This window comes from Ruditapes philippinarum, unplaced genomic scaffold, assembly GCF_026571515.1.
Source record: "Ruditapes philippinarum isolate M1 unplaced genomic scaffold, ASM2657151v2 ctg3962_1_1_1_1, whole genome shotgun sequence".
In the NCBI taxonomy this organism is placed as follows: Eukaryota; Metazoa; Mollusca; class Bivalvia; order Venerida; family Veneridae; genus Ruditapes; species Ruditapes philippinarum.
Genome location: NW_026852906.1, coordinates 1 through 23,154, shown reverse-complemented (window position 1 = coordinate 23,154; position 23,154 = coordinate 1). Strand labels below are relative to the sequence as shown.

At 31.5% G+C, this 23,154-nt stretch overlaps 1 protein-coding gene across 1 annotated transcript in view; it reads right to left on the bottom strand.

Annotated features, from left to right (window-relative positions):
* The window catches only part of LOC132728124 (uncharacterized), a gene marked incomplete at its 5' end in the record, with an annotated part of 42,875 nt that extends 19,802 nt beyond the window's left edge, over positions 1-23,073 (bottom strand). The window contains 14 exons of the mRNA XM_060713747.1: positions 8,937-9,124; positions 9,284-9,458; positions 9,824-9,970; positions 10,688-10,892; positions 13,193-13,398; positions 13,586-13,777; positions 14,839-14,902; positions 15,259-15,341; positions 19,828-19,845; positions 20,005-20,157; positions 20,455-20,670; positions 20,852-20,929; positions 21,254-21,356; positions 22,923-23,073. Coding sequence (XP_060569730.1) covers positions 8,937-9,124; positions 9,284-9,458; positions 9,824-9,970; positions 10,688-10,892; positions 13,193-13,398; positions 13,586-13,777; positions 14,839-14,902; positions 15,259-15,341; positions 19,828-19,845; positions 20,005-20,157; positions 20,455-20,670; positions 20,852-20,929; positions 21,254-21,356; positions 22,923-23,073 — 1,979 coding nt within the window. The remainder of the gene's footprint in view (positions 1-8,936; positions 9,125-9,283; positions 9,459-9,823; positions 9,971-10,687; positions 10,893-13,192; positions 13,399-13,585; positions 13,778-14,838; positions 14,903-15,258; positions 15,342-19,827; positions 19,846-20,004; positions 20,158-20,454; positions 20,671-20,851; positions 20,930-21,253; positions 21,357-22,922) is intronic.
* Positions 23,074-23,154: the final 81 nt, after the last annotated feature.

Sequence of the window (23,154 nt, the reverse complement as noted above, 5' to 3'; positions counted from 1 at the left end):
AAATCTGTGTATTAAGGTCGAAAAAAATCCCGTGTGAATGTTTCTTTTATTTTTTAACTTTTGTTCGCTTTAGGAAAGATTACCGATTAAAGATTGTATAAAAAACTTTTTATACTCCAAAATATTAAACCACTGACCTTTATGATAACTTGGTTGTTAAAATGTTAAGAAAATGTAAAAAAGAAAGGTTAAATTTTGTAGTGAAATTTAAATAAAAAGTTTTAAGGACTCTTTGTTTACATACTTCAACTTCAAAATTTTATTGCATTAAACAAATACATGTTTATAGCAAGTACAAAATATATAAACACAGACAACACAAGTACATGGATTTTTTCAGAAGAGCCTTACAATCATATGAATAAAATACAGACCACATTTGATAGGATTAATTTCTTAAAGTGTTAGCATGATATATAAATTTGCTTAAACCATTTATAATAGTTAACGATGATTCAGACATTAAATTGATAAGCTTTTGCTTAGTCGGCCATGTGTAGTAATACCGTTTAAAATACTTTTTTCTCAAACTTCGGGCAAATAAGTAAAAATGATATTCATTCTCTATTTGATTAAATTGACAATTTTCACAAAAACGTTCATTTCCTGGAATATTACGATATCTTCCATATTCTATAGCTAAATTGTGTGACGATGTTCTGAATCGAGATAAGGCTATTCTATACTTTGGTTCTTTAATTACACTTAAGTATTTTTCTAAATCAAAAGTATGTTTAATTAAACTGTATGTATCAAGACGAGGTGAATTATTTATCAAGGTATACCATTGTTCGTAATACAAACTAAGAATTCTGAACTTAATTGCTTTAAAATCTACCTGTATGCTATATTGGTTTCCCCATACAAATATTAATCCAGATTCATCTAATATGTGTTTAATAGTGTACGCCCAATTTTTACCATTATAAGATTGTCCATTGTCAGCATCAATTTTTAACATAGAATATGTTTTAAAAAGGATAGTACTTTCTTGAAGCGATAATAACTTAATCCAATATTAATCATAATTTGTTTCCGTTGAAAATACATAGGTGTTCGACCAAGCTCGCCATATAACACTTCTCGGTTTGTGGATAATTTAGTTCCTAAAATTTTTCTACAAAATTTAAAATGAATAACTTCGACAGCGGGTGCGATGTGTGATCCCCATACCTCCGCCGCGTAATTTAAAGTAGATGATACGAGAGAATCAAACAATTTTATGTGAAACAGGTTAATCTACTTGATTAAAGATAATAAATAAATTATGAAGAGCGAAAGACGCATGTTGTGCTATACGTTCCTGCGTTCTATTCCTCTGTCCGTTTTTGAATAGTTTTACACCTAGATATTTAAAGGATTTGACAACTTCGATTTTTGTGTTATATAAGTAAAAATCATAATTTGTGTCAAAACCGTTTTCAAAAATCATTATTTTTGTTTTATTAACATTAAGTTTCAAATTGTAATTATTACAGTATAATTCTATATCGTTTAATAATGATTGTAATGTTTTAGGGCTTTTAGAAAAAATCGCAGCGTCATCTGCGAACAATAATAGAAATAATTGCATATCACCAAGATAAATTATTCCGTCTAAATTATTCCGTGTACTTTCCAAAATATCATTAAGGAAAAATAAACACAATAAACTGCTTGACGGGTCTCCCTGTTTAACTCCAACATATGAATTTATTGGAGTTGACTTGACATTGTTATAACGGAAGGAAGATTTAACAGAGGTATACATGGACCTTACGGCAACAATAAATTTAGAAGTTACATTAGCATTCAAAAGTTTTTGCCATAGAAGTATACGGTCAATTCTATATATAATCTTTTCCCAGTCGAGGAAAGCAACGAACAATTTTTCTATATTTGATATAGTTTTTGCAATAAGTGAATAGAGTACAAAAATACAATCGATAGTGGATTAATTTTGTTGAAACCCGTATTGATTGTCTATTAATCTTACAGTCTTTCTTTAAAATAGAATAACAGTAAATAAAGCCCTCCTTACAAGATTTTATTGCGGCTACATGTTAAGAGATTTCTATAGATATGTAAGTTTTTGTAAGCACAAATGCATTTCTTTTAAATACGTTAATCAATCTGAATTCAAAGTTAGTAAGTTATCCTTCTTAATGTAAAAATGTCCGTGTATCTGTACTATATGACCCGTAATTTACAAAGATACTTCGATAAGCATAAAAATGTTACAATTATTATTGTTCTAAATTTATAATAATTTTGAAAAGTATTTAAAATACCCTTTCTAAGGAAGGTATTATAAAAATAGTGCCAAATAAGTACAAATAAATTCCTTTTGAATATGAAAATTATACCATTACACTGGTAAATTGTAAAATTGCAATCTTGCAATATATGGTGGCTATATTTGTGTCATGGCGTATTTTCGGGCCGCAATACGAAAATACAACATAGTCACCACTGTGTACCTACTCTCCGCAAGGCAAAACCACGGCTATATGACAAAGATATGTTCGTGTTTTCACGTGGAGCCACGCAGAAACTACGACAAAGTCAATACTTTGGTAATTTTGTAAAAACACTTGCTATCTACTGGAAGTATACATCCGTTTATACATGCATATGGCCATTGCGAATTGAATATTGCATTAGTTTGGAGGTTCTTGTTTACATCAATATAAAGCACAAAGCTCTAGCCCAAGAAATATGGCTTTGAGATTTTGGCGAGGCATAGTCGGACCGGAGAATTGTTCTTTTTCTATATGACACTCAGGTGCTTTTCTGTATAAGACACTATTTGTATTAGTTTTAAGGTTCTTCTTTACAGCAATATAAGGCACAAAACTCTAGCCCAAGAAATATGGCCTTAAAAAAGATTTTGGCGTGGCATTTGTTTTGACAGGCGATTTGTTTTTCCCTATATGAAAGGTACTTTTTACGTAACCATTTTGCCAACCATGGAAACACCATTAGAGTTCTCCTTTACAGCAGCAAAATAAACAATTAAAAAAGGAAAAACGACAAAAGGTGATACGCCTTTTTTGTAGTTATCAACGGAAATCCATGCCAAGTTTTAGCTTCAGGGAATACAGTGAAGCTGATTAAACCCACGGTTATAGGCCTTTTAGTAGTTCTCAACGGAAAGCAATGCCCGGTTCTAGCATCAGTTAATACAGTTAAACTGACCAAACCTATGGTGATAGGCCTTTATAGTTGTTTTCGACAGAATATTGAGCCCGGTTCTAGTCTCACGATCTTAAGTCAAGTTGACAAACCCTGTGTGATAGGCCTCTTTCGAAGTTCTTATCGGACATCCATGTGTGGTTCAAGCATCAGGAAATACAGTCAAGCTGACAAATCCCGCGATGATAAGACTTTTTCGTAGATTTTAAAGGAAATCCATGCAATTATTTTTTAAAGGGAATACAGTCAAGCTAACCGAACCAACGGTGATAGGCCTTTCCGGTAGTTTTAAAGGAAATCCATACCCAGTTCTAGCTTCAGGCAAAACAGTCCAGCCGGAAATCCATGACGGTTTCTGGTCTCACGGGATACAGTCAATGTGACCAAACCCACGCTGATATGCCTTTTTAGTAGTTATTGACGGAAGTTTATGCCCGGTTCAGGGAGTACAGTCACATGACCAAAGCCACGGTGATATGCCTTTTCTTTAGTTTTCAACAGAATACTTAGCCCGGTTCTAGCCTTATGGAATATAGCAAACCTAACCAAACCCACGATGATAGCCCTTTTTCGTATTTCTTAACGGAAAGCAATGCACGGGTTCTAGCCTTAACTAAAACAGTCAAACTGACCAAACCTACGTTGATAGGCCTTTATAATTGTTTTCAACAGAATACTAAGCCCGGTTCTGCCCTTAGAGAGAATACAGTCAATCTGACCAAATCCCACGGTGATAGGCCTATTGAGTAGATAATAACAGAAATAAATGCCTGGTTCTAGCCTCAGGAAATACAGTCAATCTGACAAAAACTTATGGTTATAAGCTTTTTAGTATTTTTAACGGAAAACCATGCTTGTTTCTAGCCTCAAGAAATACAGTCAAGCAAAACCTACGGTGATTGGCCATTTTATAGTTTTCTTAAGAATAATAAGCATGGTCCTAGACTTAGAGAATACAGTAAAGCTAACCAAACCCACAGTGATAGACCTTTTAGCACAGATCTAGCCTCAGGGAATACAGTCAAGCTGACCAAACCCACGATAAAGGCCTTTTTACACTTTTCAAGAGAATAATAAGAATTGCCCTAGACATAGGAAATACTGTAAAGCTAACCAAACCCACGGTGAAAGGCCTTTTAGCACAGATTTAGCCTCAGGGAATACAGTCAAGCTGACCAAACCCACGATAAAGGACTTTTTACACTTTTCAAGAGAATAATAAGAATTGCCCTAGACATAGGAAATACTGTAAAGCTAACCAAACCCACGGTGAAAGGCCTTTTTTGGTAATTTTTAAGCAAAATCCATGCACGGTTCTAGCTTCAGGAAAAACAGTCCGTTTGGCCAAACAAACTTTGGTAGCCTTTTGTCGTAGTTCTTAACGGAAATCCATGACCGTCACGGTTTCTAGTCTCAGGGAATACAGTCAATATGAACAAACACACGCTGTTAGACCATTTTAGTAGTTATTAACGAAATTCCATGCCCGGTTCAAGCCTGAGAGATTGCACACAATGACCAAAATCACGATAAAGGACTTTTTGTAGTTTTCAAGAGAATACTAAGCCCGGTACAAGCCTCAGGACATATACCCAAGCTGACAAAACACACGATGATAGCCCTTTTTGTAGTTCTTAACGGAACTGCAGGAGCTCAGGTAATACAATCAAGCTGACTAAACCTACGGTGACAGGCCTTTATAGATGTTTTCAACAGAATACTTAGCCCGGTTCTAGTTTCAGGGAATACCGCCAAGTTGACCAAACCCACGGTGATAGGCCTGTTAAGAATTTGATAACGGAAATGTGTGCCCGGTTCTATCCTCAGAAATTACAGTTAATCTGTCAAAATCAACGATCATATGCCTTTTTGTAGTTATCAACGGAAATCTATAACCGGTTTAGTCTCAGGAAATACAGTCAATCTGACAAAACCCAAGGTGATATGCCCTTTTAGTAGTTATCAATGGAAATCCATGCCCAGTTTTACCTAGCCCCAGGGAATATAGTCAAGCTGACAAAACCCTAATTTAGTATAAACATTTGTATGACGATTAATAATATTTTGTTTTATGACATTTATCTTATTATTTGCTTTTATAAATACTTAATATATTTCGAATCATGTTTTCTAACACTAACAACATATTTACATAATTCGTTTGTAGTATATTGTCATGAATTATACTAAATACTATCATCATACTTATTAATGGTATCACAGATATCCTATTATAAACCAGTAAATAAATCATAAAGCTAGAGAAATTGTATTCTTTTCTTTTGGAGTATCAGAAATCGATATCTTAAAGTAATTTAGTGATTAAGAATCATAATGAAACGATAAATATAGGTTGATATCTTAATGCATTCGATGACGTTCCCCGTCTGTCTCCTAGTTACACATATTTTGTTACATTACGGTGATTTCAGCTGTGACTCAAAATGTACTTTATAAAGATAGGGTGTTTAGCTTTTATATAAACACAGACTCCAACGAGATAGGATGGTAGCTTTTATGAAAAAAATAAAGATATGACAGAAATAATATATGCAAAACAGTTTATCTTACACATTTCTTGCTACCTTTATCTAAATACATCAGGCAATGGATGATATATATAAGAACCTTGTTCTGTGCCGAAAATCGATGATTTGATAATTGTCGTAAAATACAATAACGTACAACAGATTTCAGTCTTACATCTTTGAAGTTGAGAAAGATATTTTTACTAAAGAAATTAGGAACAAACATTTATTACAAGGATAAATGTTATATTAACATTGATATATGTTAGATCACTCAGTACTAATTTGTGCTGTATGAACTTTCCGATGTAATATGTGTATATTAACGTTTACATAGCGACATTATTTAAAGATTGTTGGAAATATCTTTTTGCAGGGTTCATCCGGACTGAATGTTTGTGTTCATATTTACAATATCATACTCTTAATTTACATTGGTTTCATTATATCACCTTTTTTAAACAAAAAGAATCAATAGATATTCATTATAGTATTTTTCAAAATAAACAAAAAAAAAAAAAACTATAAAAAATATAAAAAAGAAACAAATAAAAAACAACAACAAACAATTAGAATAATGATGAGTATTTGAAGTATTAGATAAGGAATTCGGAATACTAACCTAAATATTCAATAACCCAACAAGATTTTTGCATGCTATTGCACACATTACAAGATACTTTCAATACAAATAGGTAAATGTTGAAAACAAAGAAATTTTAACGTTAGTTACTACTTGAAAATTAAATTTTAGTAGATGTTCCCTTGGTATGAATCAATATTAAACGATTTATTTGGCAATAATATAAATACAAGTATCAGATAATGTGCATGAAAATCTATCCAAACCCTTCTACAAACTAACATGAATTATGCATAATATTGCAATCGTTATGAAATGTTATCAATAATAAAAGATTACTGCAAGCTTCTTAACACTAGCTAATACACCTCTTAGAAATAAATGAATAATACATTCATTCATTTTTGTATTGTTATGCGGACTATATTTTAGTCCAATTCAATATCTATATACGAAATGTCCCTTTTTGGCTTTGAATTGTTTGGTGTTGCAGAGCGTTGCCCACATTCACTTTCATAATTGTCGACTTCTCTATTGATCATATCCGTTTCTTTAGTTGAGATATCCTTTGTACCATGGTGAATTTGATGTGCTGCACCGATCATTACGTTCTGTTGAAACTTTGTTTTAGCTGGATTGAGAAATTTTGTTAGGTTGCCATTCATTTGCGTTGTATTTCTATGTAAATCATCATCTGACACCCATGACTTTGGTTGAACGCCGATTGATGAACTGAATGATCAAAAATGCATTTTAATCTTGAATATTAAAATAAATCAATGGCAAATTATGGTTAGCACAAATTCCACTGATTATTATAAAAAATAAAATTTATCCATGTAAATGTTTACCAAAGGTTGTGAAATTTCATTCAAACTAGTTGCGAACTAATATAATTACCGAAAACCATTCCTCTTAAAATTGATTGTTTTAATTAAGTTTGATATTTGAAGACATTAAACTATGCACTTTATTTATTGATAAACACATTACAGCATTAGTCGATTTTTTTTCTATTTCAAAAATGTTCATTTACATTTTTACATTTGTACATTTGCAGACAACTTTATTCTCAATAATATAAGATAATCAGGATTTACATTTTAGATTTCGTTTTAATTTTAAAAGTTTACCTGTGTTTCTTTAAAATTTTGGATACAAACACATATATCAGCACACCTGCTACTACAACTATGATTGATGAGCCGATCACGATTCCTACAATAGCCCCTGTTCCCAGCCCCGTACCTGAGTCTTCACAATCATCTACAAAATGAAATACATAAATGAAGACATATCAGCTTTGCATATACCAATATAGTCCTTTAGGCTCTAAACACAAACTTTGATTTATTGGTACAACCTATTTATCTTTATTTGTTTCAATTCAAATATCTGCTTAAAAATAAATATGCGAAACGTATTTTGATTTAACTTTGATGCAATTACGCCAAAATCTTTAAGAAGTAGAACAGGTAAAAACGTATTGAAATGATAAACATGACCTACACGGGTAGGCCGAAAAGGATTGAAATGATAAACATTACTGAAACTTCACTAGTATTGTAATTTCAAGTATTTATTTAAGTTTTCAGCTTAAAATGTGTCGGAAAAATTGACTCAAATACACATATACTTACATTTAGTCCAACCGTAAGGGTCGTTTGAAGGATCACATGTAAAACATGTATCATTGTCGAATATTTTGAAATTCTGAGCAATGCACGTTACAGCATTGAAGCAATAGCTATTCCATAAAAAGTTAATTAAGAATTATATATTTCTATATATAGTATGTTGCTATTATGTCTATAGAAATAATCTATTCAAAGTCAAATATGTTGACAAGGTATTTCTTATTCAAAAATACAAAAAATACAACAACAAAATCTTTAAAACTGTTTTTGTCTTAGGACGAATTAACACCAAACCAAAACAATATTATATTTTGTATTAGGAAATAGAGAGACGTAGTAAATGTATATTTATTTACTTAAACTTCATCCAAATGTATGTATTTTTAGCCTATCACTTCAATGTCTTCACATACTGCATCTCTTATATTCAGTTATAACATTGTTCAAGACATAAATAATAGGTCTTTAATGAATACCTTTAGTCTGAATGTAACTGTATCATTTATCTCAACTTGTTCTATACATATTGTATCATAAATATATACAGGGTTGGCATCCCCATAATTTGCACCATCATTGCTGATAGACAGCTCGTACATTATGACAAACAATTTGTCTGTTTCGTTGTTGAAATCGAAAGAGCTATTTCTTATCGCCGTTGGGACACAGCATTCGCCAGTAAAGATATCCTCGTAATAACCAAAACCTGTTGATGTATTTCCTTCTATACGTGAACCATTGGAATATACCTAAGAAAAGCAGGAAGTAAGAGACAATTTACAAACAAATATTTCAGTTATAGAATTTCTAATTGTATTTTTGTATTCCTTTCCCAAAAGAGAAAGGGTATTTGAGCAAGAGGTTATTGTAAATCGATCAATAGTTTAAAACAGTTTGATTCCAATATTGTATAATTATCCAACGATTTTCATATCTCTGTCCCTCTTATCATTTTATACCTTTGTTTTGTGTTTTTACTTATAGAAACAAATACAGTGATATATTTTATAAAACCTTATATTCGGTGATGTTGCACATAAAACCATCAAATATGTTGTCTGTGCTTATTTGAAAACATGTGCAGTCGTCCTCATCCGTTATTGTACACACACCGTCCCCTTCTATTACAAACACAACAGGTGGAATTCTGATGTCTATACTGCAATCAGGTCCTCGAAATATTCCATTGCATGCACAAAGACCTTAACATAAAACAAACAAAAAATAAACCATTAATAACAAAGTCAAATTATTGCTATATGCACATCAATGTTTTATAACATTGATAAATATAAGTATTGTACATGTAATACAAATTTGTACATTATTCATTTAATAGATCATTTCAAAAAATAACCCACCTGTGTCTGTACAAATTCCGTTTCCACTGCAATTATTCATGCAAATTTCACTACGAAACGAGTTTACTTTATCTGTGTTATTAGCGACATACACTGGGCTCATTCTGAGAATTGTATCGGCAGCATTGTTTAGAATAGTCACGTGTGCATCAATCCAAGCTGTGTCGTTTCCTTGCTACAAGCATATTAGTGAAGAAAATAGATTTATATATATGTTGGTTCCATGCGCTTTTTTCACAATATTTATTTGATCACAGTTATAACGCCACATATTTAACAGCTGTAATTAGTCCAGTTAGAAAAGATAACAATATCAGTATGTAAATTCAGTAATCATTTAGTTTGTTTTAGTTATTGGTAGAGTCTATTTATGCTCATTTATAGACCCGCCTCAAGAAAAATGATTATTATAATTGCGCTGTCAAAGAACCAAAGACCAAATAATGAATAAAACTATTCAATATTTCAAACTGATACAGCGCCGATACATGTACGGCAAGTAGCACATAATCACATGTACGGCAAGTAGCACATAATCACCGTCAAGTCATAAACACATTGTTCTACGACTATATCTGGATCTTCTTCGGCGAGATGATCTGGAAATTCTTTGACTGCTGGTGTTGTATAGATTGAATGATTACAAAGCTGAAATGCCTCGTCCTCAGTAAAACTGTTTGTGGCTCTCTAGAAAAGATAGTGAATACAAATGTGAAAGTTATTCTATAACTCGAAAGTAAAACGGAATCATAGTTTTTACGTCAATTCAACTCAATCATCTATGCAGTTATGTAATTCAATTAAAAGACTTAAGAGCCCACTTCACACGATATAAGAACTTGATTGAAACTGAGTAGAATAAACATCATATATAACATGTTTCAATGGAAGGCTTATTTACAATACTAACAGCAGCATCGTCTATGAGAACTGTATCAAAACATCCAGTCAATGTTGAATTTTGTGGATAGGAACTAAAAATACGCATGATTTAAAATGTAGAGTCAAAGATAATTACTTGATAAAGATTGACTTTAAAGATCCTGTATCACAATTTTTTAAGGTTTTAAATCATAATTAAGATTTATCAATATTGTAGGTTCAAAAAGCATTATTCATAAGGATATTACCGAATTTATCCATTCATGTAAATAAAGGGAGGTAAGTAGAAATTTATTTTCAATATGGTTTAAGTCAAATTTTACAATAAGAAATAATGCATATATTGTAATGATTACATATAATATGCACAAATATTTGCAGCACATATCTTACATATTCTTTGAAGTTATTTGCATAATTATGTACATATATATAATTTCACTTAGTGTGGTTAACCACTTTGATCAAAACATACAGGATCTTTATTACTACATATATAACCACTACACTAAAAATCAATACCTTTTTACGCGACATCAAGTGTTGATAATGAGTACTCATTTTCATTTCTGAGTGTTCAGGAACTGATCTTCTTTGCCTTCTGCTGATCTTACATTTTTTGCTTGTTATTGAATTTGCTCTTGCACATTTCTTGCCAACATTATTTACATTCCAGTGATCACGTTTACGTTTTGCGTTTATAAACAAATTTTCTTCATCAGTCAATCTGTAATACAAATGATATAATGCGTAGCAAGAACCCAAAACTATTCAACTACTGTTCATTGAGAATTAAATGAAATAAAGAATTGATCAATCGCATAATAATTTGATCCGCATCTATTCTTAGCATCGTGTAGTCTTCATGTATTTCATTATCATTTTAGCATCTACAATGGATTATGAACGATCCTCATTGTAGATTCTAAAATGATAATGAAATACATGAAGACTACATTATTTTGCAGTCAATACTATTCCACACGAAATAATGTTGGGTAAGTACATTTTGCTCATCAATTAAATTGTGTTCATTGAACGCCGCCTTTCCTTGTTTATCTTGTTTATCATATTTAACGCGCTATGAGCAAAAAGTTTTCGGCTCAATATACTTCCAGCCACTACACTGATATCTAAACACGATAAGTCGATAACGGTATCTTATTGAAGATTAGTATTGACCGAGTTACACGCGTTTTTACACAGATTTAGTAACATAAAATTCACTTTGGTCAGTAGATGGGTGTATCTTTAGACCAAATGAAGAAAGTTGAAATATGGGCCGTCATTAAGTACCTCTTAAAGAAAAAGAATGTCCCCCAAGGAAATCCATGAAGACTTTATGGATACACTTTGGAAGAAGCCCCTTTCCTATAGCAATGTGAAAAAAGGGCTGCTGTATTCAAGAGGGGCAGGGAGAGCATTGGAGATGATGAGCGGCATTGGCGGTCAAATGAAGCCACCAACGATGAAACTGCCTAAGCTGTGCACGATCTTGTCATGTGCAACAGAAGGCGAGACCTGCAAAGCATTGCTGGAAAGTAGGTTTAAGCTTTGGTTCAGTTCAGGCAATTCTGACTGATGTTTATGGCATGTAAAGGTTTCCGCGAGGTGGGTCCCCAGACAGTTGACTGACGACCAGAAACGGACCAGGCTCGCTACGAGGATGAACCTGGTTTTATCTACCGGACCGTAACTCAAGATAAAACATTGGTCCATCACTTCGATCCAGAATGAACAAAACAACAACAGAGCATGCAATGGTAGCACTCTGGCTCACCCCCCCCCCCGAATTCAAGGGGTGCCATCAGGGAAGGCGATGGATTATCACCATTGATTATCTTGAGCAAGGTCGTGCCATAAACGGTACGTACTATGCAGACGAATTGAGACATCTGTGTCATGAAAACGCGCGTAAAGAGAGAGGCAAACTGACACAAGGCGTTTTCCTCCTGCACGACCATGCGCCAGCTCACACATCCAAATTTGCGATGGCTGCTGCAACTGATTGCGGCTTTGAAATTCTTCTTCATGCCCCATATTCCCCGGATTAGGCCCCCTCTGACTTTTACCTTTTTCAAAACTGAAAACCAAGCTTCATGGTAGACGCTTTGGAAGCAATGAAAGTGTCATGGAGGCGGTCAATGAATTCTTAGAGACCAAAATAGAGAGTTCTCTTTTCAAGGGTCAAACAAGTGGAAGCACAAGTGGGCAAAGTGCATTCATGTAGAGGGCGATAATATTGATAAGTAAGACCATTAGTTGGGTTGATCTTCTCTGACTATCGGATGTACATCGGGCTGATCAATCCTCGTAGAAAACTTTTATTAACGACACTTAAAATATTGTTTTGAAAGCTATCAAATTTCACTTCAACATTTGCCAAAATTGAATACACAAATGTGCTTATAATGATGTCACAGGGTCAAGTAAACATTGCATGTATTGCCAATTTTGTGTATGTCTTTTGTTTTGTTCGTGTTCATGTTTGTCTCAGAAGAGTTATTTTTTGTCAATGTCCCTTTTTGTTTATTGTAGTTTTTACTTTAATTCTTACACTCATAGCTGATATTGATTTTTTTTGCTTATTGTTCCATTACTCCGCTAATTTGCAATACCCACGCGCACTTAAATTGTGAAATTGTTGGCGTAGACCTTAGCTTTGTTTGGGTGAAGAATAAATATTTTGAGAAACAAAAACTTGTCTTTTTACAGACCCCTTCACTACAGGTCTAGAACTCACAGCAGGGTCGACGAAACCCTTTGTTTCGTTTGAGCTGCGACAATGACAAAAATTATTATCAATCATGCAAACAAGTAATGTCTCTTAAAATAGATATATATCAAGTTAGTTAATTACTTTATTTGTAGGAGAAACAGACCTTGTTTAAAAGTAATTAACCTAAAATATTTTGTTATTTCCATATTTTGTTATATGTTGACACAAGGAAATGTCACAAAAATATCTTAAAAGGTATAAATAAGCGAAAGTTTTTAAAAAAGATCGAGTATAATACAACGACGAACCTCCAGCTATCAGCAAATTTATAACTTCTGTTGTTATCATCAGAAATAGTTCCGTCTCTATGTTCTAGATCATTAGATCTATCCCCGTCAAAGTTTCCACAAAGTCCAGCTACATTTCCAAAATCTTTGGCAGACATGTACACATCAATGTTCATTACGTTACCCCATAAAAGTATTTCAATGATTGTACCGATTGGTGTTCGAACCTAAAACAAACCTGGTATTCAAAATTTTATCGAAATTATTTGTGATTGTATACGCATTTATAAGAATTCTTTTTCATTGTAATAAATACAAATGTATTTATATAGAATATCATGCTTGGTTTATTCTTAGACAGTTAAAATCGTGTATCCTTCATTAAAAGCACGTATGAGACAAATATATGTATACCAGATATCTGTAATCGTTGATATGTTCAATATCAATAAGTCCACCATCTCCGCACGAAAGATCAAACTTGAAAGGTTTATCATGACATCTATTGATGACAAAAAGATCGGCACCAACAGCTATTGCTATTCCACAAGCACAAACTGGACCACCCTTGTATCCGTGCCAGCAATATCTTGCAGATGTTTGTACCTTAGTTGGTATACAGTAAGACATGTTATTCTTTTAACCACTATTTGATCGTATGTAAAACAATGTCGCATTTACAGATTTAAAGAAATATTATTTCAAAACATGTATGTGATAAAGTTTAGCTTAAACATATTTATTTTTGTATACAGTGTGTGATAAAAGCTGGATTGAACTTCCACAAAAATTCATATACTCCTGTAACAAATCAAAATGATGTTATGTCTGGAAACAAAACACTTTCACGGTAAAACTGCAAACAATTTAATCACAAGGCCCCGTGTTCACAAATATTTAAGGATCAGGATCAAGATCAGGATCAAATTTCAAAACTCGAATATTCTCCATTATTTATCCTCTTAGATTGAATTTTCAGTGTTAACTTGATAAAACTGGACTTGAAATAGCATCTTTATGAAATTTTAGAATGAATTTATTGTTATTTTTACAAGATATGGGTATTTTACAGTTGATCCAAATTTTGATCTTGATCCTAAAGTTGATCCTCATTTTGATCCGATTATTTTTGTATTTGTTCTCTTATTTGTTGATTTTATCCCAAAATAGGATAGTTTCTTTGCAAATAAGAAATTATTTAAAATTTGAATATGTACCATTTAATTCTAGCATAGTACGATTAGTTTTAGTTTTATAAAACAATGAAAATAAAATCAGGATCAACTGATCCTGATCCTGATCTTTTCTTTGTGAACACGGGGCAAGGTCACAGATTCCTTACATAATGGGGACCCATTCATTATAATTTTAATTTTTTCTATACAATCGACAAAAAACGTTTATCAACTTCATTATTTGATCATTTCAGATGCAATCGACGGAAGAATGCGACTTTTATACAAACATTCAAACAAAGATGACCTTTGAAGCAAAAAGAGAAATTCGTGACAAAAGTCATAATTGCCTGGAAAGAGCAATGAACTCCTGTTCAACACAAATGTCATGTTCATAATGTTGTATCCTAAATACAAATAATCCATCCAATGAAAAAGATAGTCAGATAACAAAAAGGGAAAACAAAGGAAGAAAAAAAAGCCTGCAATTACCTCTGTTTGAAATTTGTCATTCCAGTACAACATGTAGTCCCCTTCTCTCTGTGCCTCGTAATGTCTATAATGTAATTATATAGAAAGACGTTAACAATCAAATGTATGTTTTGATATATTGAATAATCCAATTCGAAAATCAAAAAAGAAGCAGAAGAAAGTTAATGTATCATTTTGTTAGACAAGTTTTCTTTTTATAGATTGTTTATATAATACTGAATTTGTAAGGGCATCTAGAGGCAAGAAGTTAATTCCATACTTGTGAAAATAATCTTATCTTAACAAAACTGTCATCGTTTGAAGACATTTCAAAGAAAATGAAAGAATAAAGAGAATCTAACAATTATGAAATGATATTCATATTTATTTGAACTTGATCTAAGAATTATCTTTTGAAATATTGAAAGAATAGTATCTTACATGCCGTCTACAGTTTTCATATGCGGGTCCACGTGCGAATAACATCTTTTACTCCAGTGTCTGTTTACGTCCGTTATATCCACCTTCATAAACCAGTAATGTTTTTTATCTTATTCATAGAAAACTTGACTACTAAATACTCAATTTCAATAACAAATGTATCTTATTCATTATTTATTGGACATGATGTTACAAATTCTGTGTTTGACGTAAATTTTCATGCTATGAAATTAGGTGTGTGGAATATTTCTGGTTTATCATCAAAATTGTCTGGAAGAAACGATATTTGTGATTCAACAGATTTTGTTGATTATATTAAGTCATTTAGCATTATTGGTTTTGTAGAAACTTGGGCTAAGAATTATGGTGAGTTTTCATTAACTGGGTATACATGTTTTGATGTTATTAGACCATTAACTAAAAATGCAAAGCGAAATTCAGGTGGAATATCTGTTTTTGTAAAAATATTATATTTCAGTATGCAGAAATTAGACAATTAAGATCCTCTAGTCACAATATTTTATGGCTACTTGTTAAATCTAAAGTTAATATTTTTCATAATATGCTATTAGGTTTTGTTTATATTTCTCCAGAAAATTCGTCCATACATTCGAATGAGGCATTGTTTGATATCATCGAAAACGAGCTTGCTATTTTCAAAAGTGACTATCCGGGTCATTCCATTTTTGTTTTAGGTGATTTTAATGCATATACATCCACAAACCCTGATTATATTGCTATGGATGGTGAATTTCCATTGTTAAGTGATACTTTTTATATTGAAGATACTATTCCGCCACCTAGAGCTAATTCTGATGGTAAATCTATAAATAATTACGGCCAAAAATTGCTTCAGCTTTGTATTGCTACTGGGCTTCGTATATGTAATGGCAGAATCGGTAACGATGCTGGCAAAGGTTGTTGTACTTGTTATACTGATTATTCTCCTAGTCTTATTGATTATATATTGTCTGATATGTCATTATCTGATTATGTCTTAGATTTTGATGTTGAAAACCGAATTGAATCTATACACATGCCCGTCGACATTAAAATTAAGAGCTCAACACAATTAGAAGATAGTCTTTCTGAACAAGTATTTAGTAACGTATCTGAAAACCTATATACTAAACTGAAATGGGATGAAAATAATAAACAACAATACATTGAAAAGTTAATTATAGGTATTGACTCTATGTATGACTATTTTAATACTGCTTTAGATAATAATGATATACATCTAGCTATACAGAGACTAACAGATTGCTTTTACAATGCTGGATCAAACATAAATAGAAATAGTCGTGTTAATAATCTTAATACAAACCAAAAATGTCAAAAATGGTATAATTCTACTTGTAAACGACTTCGTACCAATGTTCTTCAGAGGTTAAGAGAATTTCGTAGATCACGCACTGATAACGCTTTAAACAACTACAAATTAGCTAAATCCGAATATCGAGAAACATGTCGTATGTTTAGGCTAAGATATGAAGCTAATGAACGATCAAAACTTGTCGCTGCTGCCAATTGTAATAACCCAAAATATTTTTGGAATTATTTAAAGACAAACACAGGGCTTAATCGTGTTAATATAACAACTGAAGAGTGGTATAATTATTTTAATAATTTATTTAATCCCGTTTTTAACAGTGAGTTTGATGATACCACAAACGACAGTGTAATATTTAATGATATTCTTGATTCCGCAATCTCTCCCTCTGAGGTCAGCTGGGCAATAGGTCAACTCAAATTAGGCAAATCAGCAGGTATTGATGGCATTACAGCTGAGTTTATTAAAGCAGCCTCTGACAGACTTATCCCGATTTTATGTTTGTTATATAATAAGCTATACGATAACGGTGAATTTCCCAACAATTGGTCAATTTCACTTATCACACCTGTACTTAAAAAGGGTAACCAAAACGATCCAAGCAATTATCGTGGAATCAGCTTACTACCTGTACTGAGTAAAATATTTACATCCATTTTAAATAGAAGGCTTGAGAAATGGTGTGATGCAAACTCTGTATTAGGTGAAGAACAAGGTGGGTTTAGGAGTGGTTATAACACTATAGATAATATATTTTGCCTGTGCACTTTTATAACCAAGTATCTACAAAAACCTCAAGGCCGTTTTTATACTTTATTCGTTGATTTTGAAAAAGCATTTGACCGAATTAATAGACAGGCTCTATACAATAAACTATGCTCAAATAAGTTACGTTCAAAGTTTTAAAAAAATGATCAAATCGTTATATCATGATATTAAAGCAAGAGTTAAATCCCCATCTGGTCTAACAGAAAGTTTTGAATGCCCGTTTGGTGTCAGGCAGGGGTGTACGTTATCACCATTACTATTTTCTCTATTCTTAAATGACCTTAATAATGTGATGGTTGCCATGGTGTCTCATTAGAATTTAAACAAATATTCACTTTACTTTACGCGGACGATTTAGTTCTAATTGCCGAAACAAAAATAGAACTTCAGAGAATGATTAATCGGTTAAAGTCGTACTGTGATAATTGGAATCTAAACATTAATCTCGATAAAACAAAGGTCATTGTCTCCAGGAATGGTGGTTACCTGCGTGCTTATGAAAAATGGTTCTATGGCGTAGAAAATATACAAGTAACGTCTTACTATAAATATTTAGGAATAGTGTTTTCGTCTAGATTATCATGGTATATGTGTCAAAAACATTATCTGAACATGCAAATAAAGCTATTTTTCACTTAAAACTAATTTATACAGATTTGGACAACTTCCTGTATCTATATTGTTCAAAATTTTGACTCAAAAATATAGCCTATATTGGCAAATGACTCTGAAATTTGGTTTTCTTATGAAGCTAAAGATATAGACATCGTACATAACAAGTTTTGTAAATATGCATTGAAATTAAATTGGTCAACTCCTAGTATGTATATATATGGAGAGTCGGGCCGTTTTTCACTATATTGTAACAGAGTTCTTAAAGCAATCAAATACTGGTTTAGGATTCTAAAAATGAATGAAAATAGATTACCTTTATTATGCTATAAAGTCCAATACCGGTGGGCAGAAAATAACATTGATTGCTGGGCATTTCAAATTAGGCGTGTTCTTTTCATAAATGGATTTGGTCATGTATGGATTAACCAGGGAGTAGGAAATATTGACTTGTTCTGTCGCGAATTATCTCAAAGATTGCGCGATATTGATGTCCAAACATGGCGGGAGGCTCTTGATTCATCTAGTAGACTGTTGTTTTATAAAAGTATTAAAATTGACTTTATAAGAGAATCGTACCTAGATCAAATTGAAAATTCATATTACAGGTCGCTCATTGTAAAATTAAGAGGCGGTTTACTGCCCTTGGGTTATAACACTGGATTCTTTAATAATATACCAATTGATCAAAGGATATGTCCTCTCTGTTTTACGGGCTTAGACGATGAATATCACATTCTCTTGATTTGTATTCACTTTAATACTATACGTAAAAATATTCTACCAGATATATTGGTGAAAAATCCTTCACGTGAAAAATTTATATCTGTTCTAAGAAACGCAGATGTGACATTATATAAGACTATCGCACGTTTTCTCGATCATGCACTTAAATATAGACGCCAATTCAGTACTTAAAAAAAAATAAAAAATACATACATAAAACTTTATAAAGGAAATTATATAGTGTATTCTACAACTGATCTACGAAATTCTCTTAATATCTCTATATAGCTTCAAAGAAAAATTGATATGATGTCTACCAATGTTTATATTACAATTTATTATGTACATGTATATCAATGATCATCTCATTGTATTTTACCATTGCTATTTCATGTTTGTTGTATTATGTTGTATTTTGGGCCGGAGGCCTATGTTACATAAATAAACTTTACTTACTATCTTATTCATCTTTTAGATATACTATGCTCATCTTTGAGAAAAATAATTTTATCATAGAAATTGTTCGAAATCTATGAAATTCTTAATAAATATGTCTAATTTGATTTGAATAAAATAAGGTACATACTATGTATGGGAAGCTGCAAAGTTTATATTTACAAACAGACAGTATAGCAATTTGCAATTTTCTAAAATATTAAATCTGAACATGATATATCTTAAATGAATGTTAAGTGATTAATAAAATCGATTAGAGTTTTAACTTTCTCACGGTCTAAATTACATATAATTACATATCACACATGTTTTTAATGATCGAAACAACTTGTTGATTACAACTCAACTCAAATATTATATTAACGTCCTTTACATACATACGTTTTAAAAATAAATATTTTTGTTACAAAACTCAAAGCCAATCCTACATATGGAGTTATAAGAGACTGTAATTCTATTAAAACAATGTCTAAAATCTACATTTTTATAACAAATCAATATTTAGACACAATCTAACATGACTTTTATGACTAAAGAGGTCAAATTTGTGCCTATCCGTCTATAAATTATGATACTTTGACAAATATACCATACATTTTAACATTTAACATTATATGTTAAGCTCGTAGTTCAATAATGATATTTTACTACAATAAAAAACAATTTTCACTTACATGAATTTCACCAATTACCTGAAAAAAAACCGAAATAAAATAGGTTTAAGTTGAATACGAATTTAAGCTTCCAAATATAACACAAAAAAAAACAATCTCGCATGATAAATCACCATATTATAAGCATATAATTAATGACTTTGCTTAATAATCTATATAGATTTTAAGACTTCTTACCGATGGTGTTACAGCTATTCCGGGGTCATCAAGGCTGTTGTACGTCAATTTTAATTGAAGGTCAAAAGCGGTCTTATCATCATAATCGCTGTCTATAGATGAAAATAGTGCTGTATACTTTTTCTTTGTCCATATCTCACCTTTTACCAAACTCTTGAAGAGAATAATTATTGTAAAGAAGTCATAGACTAATTGAAATATGATATAAAATATTTGCGTTCCCTTTCATGTCATAGGGCATAATCGGTACAAAAGTAAGGAAAATGATTTTGTATAACTTGACACATCATCAACGACATTTTAGTTTACTTATTCACTTATCCGCTTTCTAATATTCGAAAAAAAATCTTGAAAGTTCAGGAAAAAAAGCAATCGAGCTCTATTTTTTTAATCTACAAATTATTTCTATTTTCTGTACACATTGTATCGTAAACGGTCGCTTCGTTTTACCTTTATTTCTAGAAACGGTTTACTTGGATCATCGGAGCTTTTTACTTCTATTCGACCGCCGCAGTCATCTAAATTATCTATAATGTCCTCGAAAGATATTGTTTCTAGGCAGTTTGCTTCATTATCAGCTCTGTAGTCACATCCTAAGGGAATTGTTTGCTCGATTGTTATAGAAGTAACTCCACTTTTACTCAGTAAGATATCTTTGTTTGATATCTGAAACAATGAATGACTTATGATGATTAATATTTAAATATTTTAAAAAATAATTGTTAAAAAAACGAAAAGTCAAAACATATAAGAATATCATTAATTGGATTGATTTTCTGTACATCATGTATTTTCTCATTTGAAAGGTGATATTTATTACGTTAAATGTATCAAAGTTTTAGATAACCTTCCATCCGGCATAAAAAGTATCACTCGAAGCTTCCATTGTCTCGTTTTCATCTGCAGGAAATACACCACACCGGACCTAGTATTACGGGATAACAAATAACAATTTCTTTGGTCTTTTTTATATGATAAAATATCTTCAAATATAAAGTTGAAATAATGTTTAAAGTTACTATATCTCACATGACAATATGTTGATTAGTTTTGGTTATTAAAATCGACCCTTTTATTCACATACTCTTAATAGTTTGTCAACGACTACATGTATTAAAATTAAAACATCCTGATTATCGAAAAATCTTATCATCACAAGAAAGGATAATCTTACAGACTTCCTTACTCACAATAGATTTAAAGCGATAATGTGATTGGTTAAAAGTAAATGAAATTAATAACCCGGTACCTCGTATCCGTGTTTCAAACTTGTAAGATATTTCTCTTTCAATACCATGTCGTCTATATTGGAAGAAGGTCCCGTCTGTACTTGAAAGGTTCCGTTTATATACCTATGATTGTTAATTAACTATTAATATATATGCACATTTACACAGAATGTATGATTGTATGAAGTAGATCTATATCTTCGTTTTTTTACAAAATGCATAAGTATTCTTTGTTATTTATAAATAGATAAGTTAAGTACATATAAAAGGCCTTTCATGTCGATTCATTTACAATTTTGACATATATATTATTTCAAAATAAAAGTTTCAAATAATAAGTATAAAAATAGTGGTAAAAAGAACAATGAAGCGATGCATATTTCGATTTACATTTAATTATTTATTTGCAAAACTATAATAGTATTTTAATAAAAATATCTACCGTTTCCACTCGTTAAAACCTTTAGCGGTAAGACATTTTTATTCATTTATTATAATAGTATTGGAAAAAAATAATTACAATGCAAATCGAAAAGGTATTGCTTCATTCTTTTTCCGTCTATTATTTCAAATATATATTATTGCCTAATTTCAAAAATTCTTATTGCGACAAGAGCATATTGATCTGAATCCATTTTTTTTAAATTATAGCAGAAAATTTTCCATTTAAATAGTCCCTAATTATAGTATATTGTCCTTGCAATGCTAATTTAAGTTTAAATCATGATTTTTTTCCAATTATCTCTTTTTAAAGGTAAGAAATTTCTTAAAGTATAATAAGTTATTCAAACAAGTTTATTAAAGAATGAGTGAATTTGTACAAACTAAAAGTATGGTTGTGTCGGGTTTTAAACATTCAAAGAATTGTACGTAAACATATTTTATTGCAAGTTAGAAAGTCTAGAATGCACCAAACTCAAACTGTTATAGCAAACTATCTAGATGGTAAATATGTCATACATTCAGAATTTAGTTTTACCCCATATTATATCAAACATTTTTTCACAAACAGAATTTACATACAATTATGAATAATCTAATACAATTCTGAAAAAAAATCAGATCCGAAATAAAGGCCTTTTCCTATCTTTTAGAAAATGTGTATATATATCTGAAGATGTTTTTTATTTAAGTTTTCTTTAATTTTTATATAATTTTATGTACAATGGTTTTAGTTGTTGCTAAAGATGTGTAATTTTGAGCCTGTGAAATGGGGTCTGTTTTGCGCGCATGCATTTATTGAAGATGAACAAAATGGAATACAAAATGAGTACAAGTAACTTAAAGTCACTTTGTAAATGATATTATAATATGAAAACATTATCATATATAATTGCTACAAAAACTTATTTCATATGCAAAAATAATTCCTCTAAATTTGCCACGTGATTAAATTTGGAAAATTCAAAGAGAGATGTGGCACTAAACATTACCTCGAGTACCACAAACAAAACAATAATTTTGTGCTGAACGCTCTTTAAGGATCGAAAATATAACATCCCTGATCGCGAAAAATAGCACATAGTTGTTCCACTCGCAACAAGTTTAAGAGCATGATTTCACATTGGCCCTACACATCACACTTTTAGAACGATGCTTACCTATTTCTTTATTACACATGTTCGCTATATTTTTTAAGATTTCAGTGTTACTCAGCAATAGGGGTACTTTTTAAAAATATAAAAATACCAGTTTGTTTTATAGTGTGTGTTTTCCATGGCATCAAATGAACATCTATACTGTAGACTGCTGGTGTAAAAGATAATTTCCTTCTCATCTTCTGTTATTGATGTTTCCTTATGGCGTATCTCTGGTTGTACTTTGACAGTGTTGTAATGTACTAAAAGCAAAGGACAGAAATTTTGTAGAACATATTTAAACATAAATAATAGTATGTGGTTTTAAATTTCGATGTCGTTTA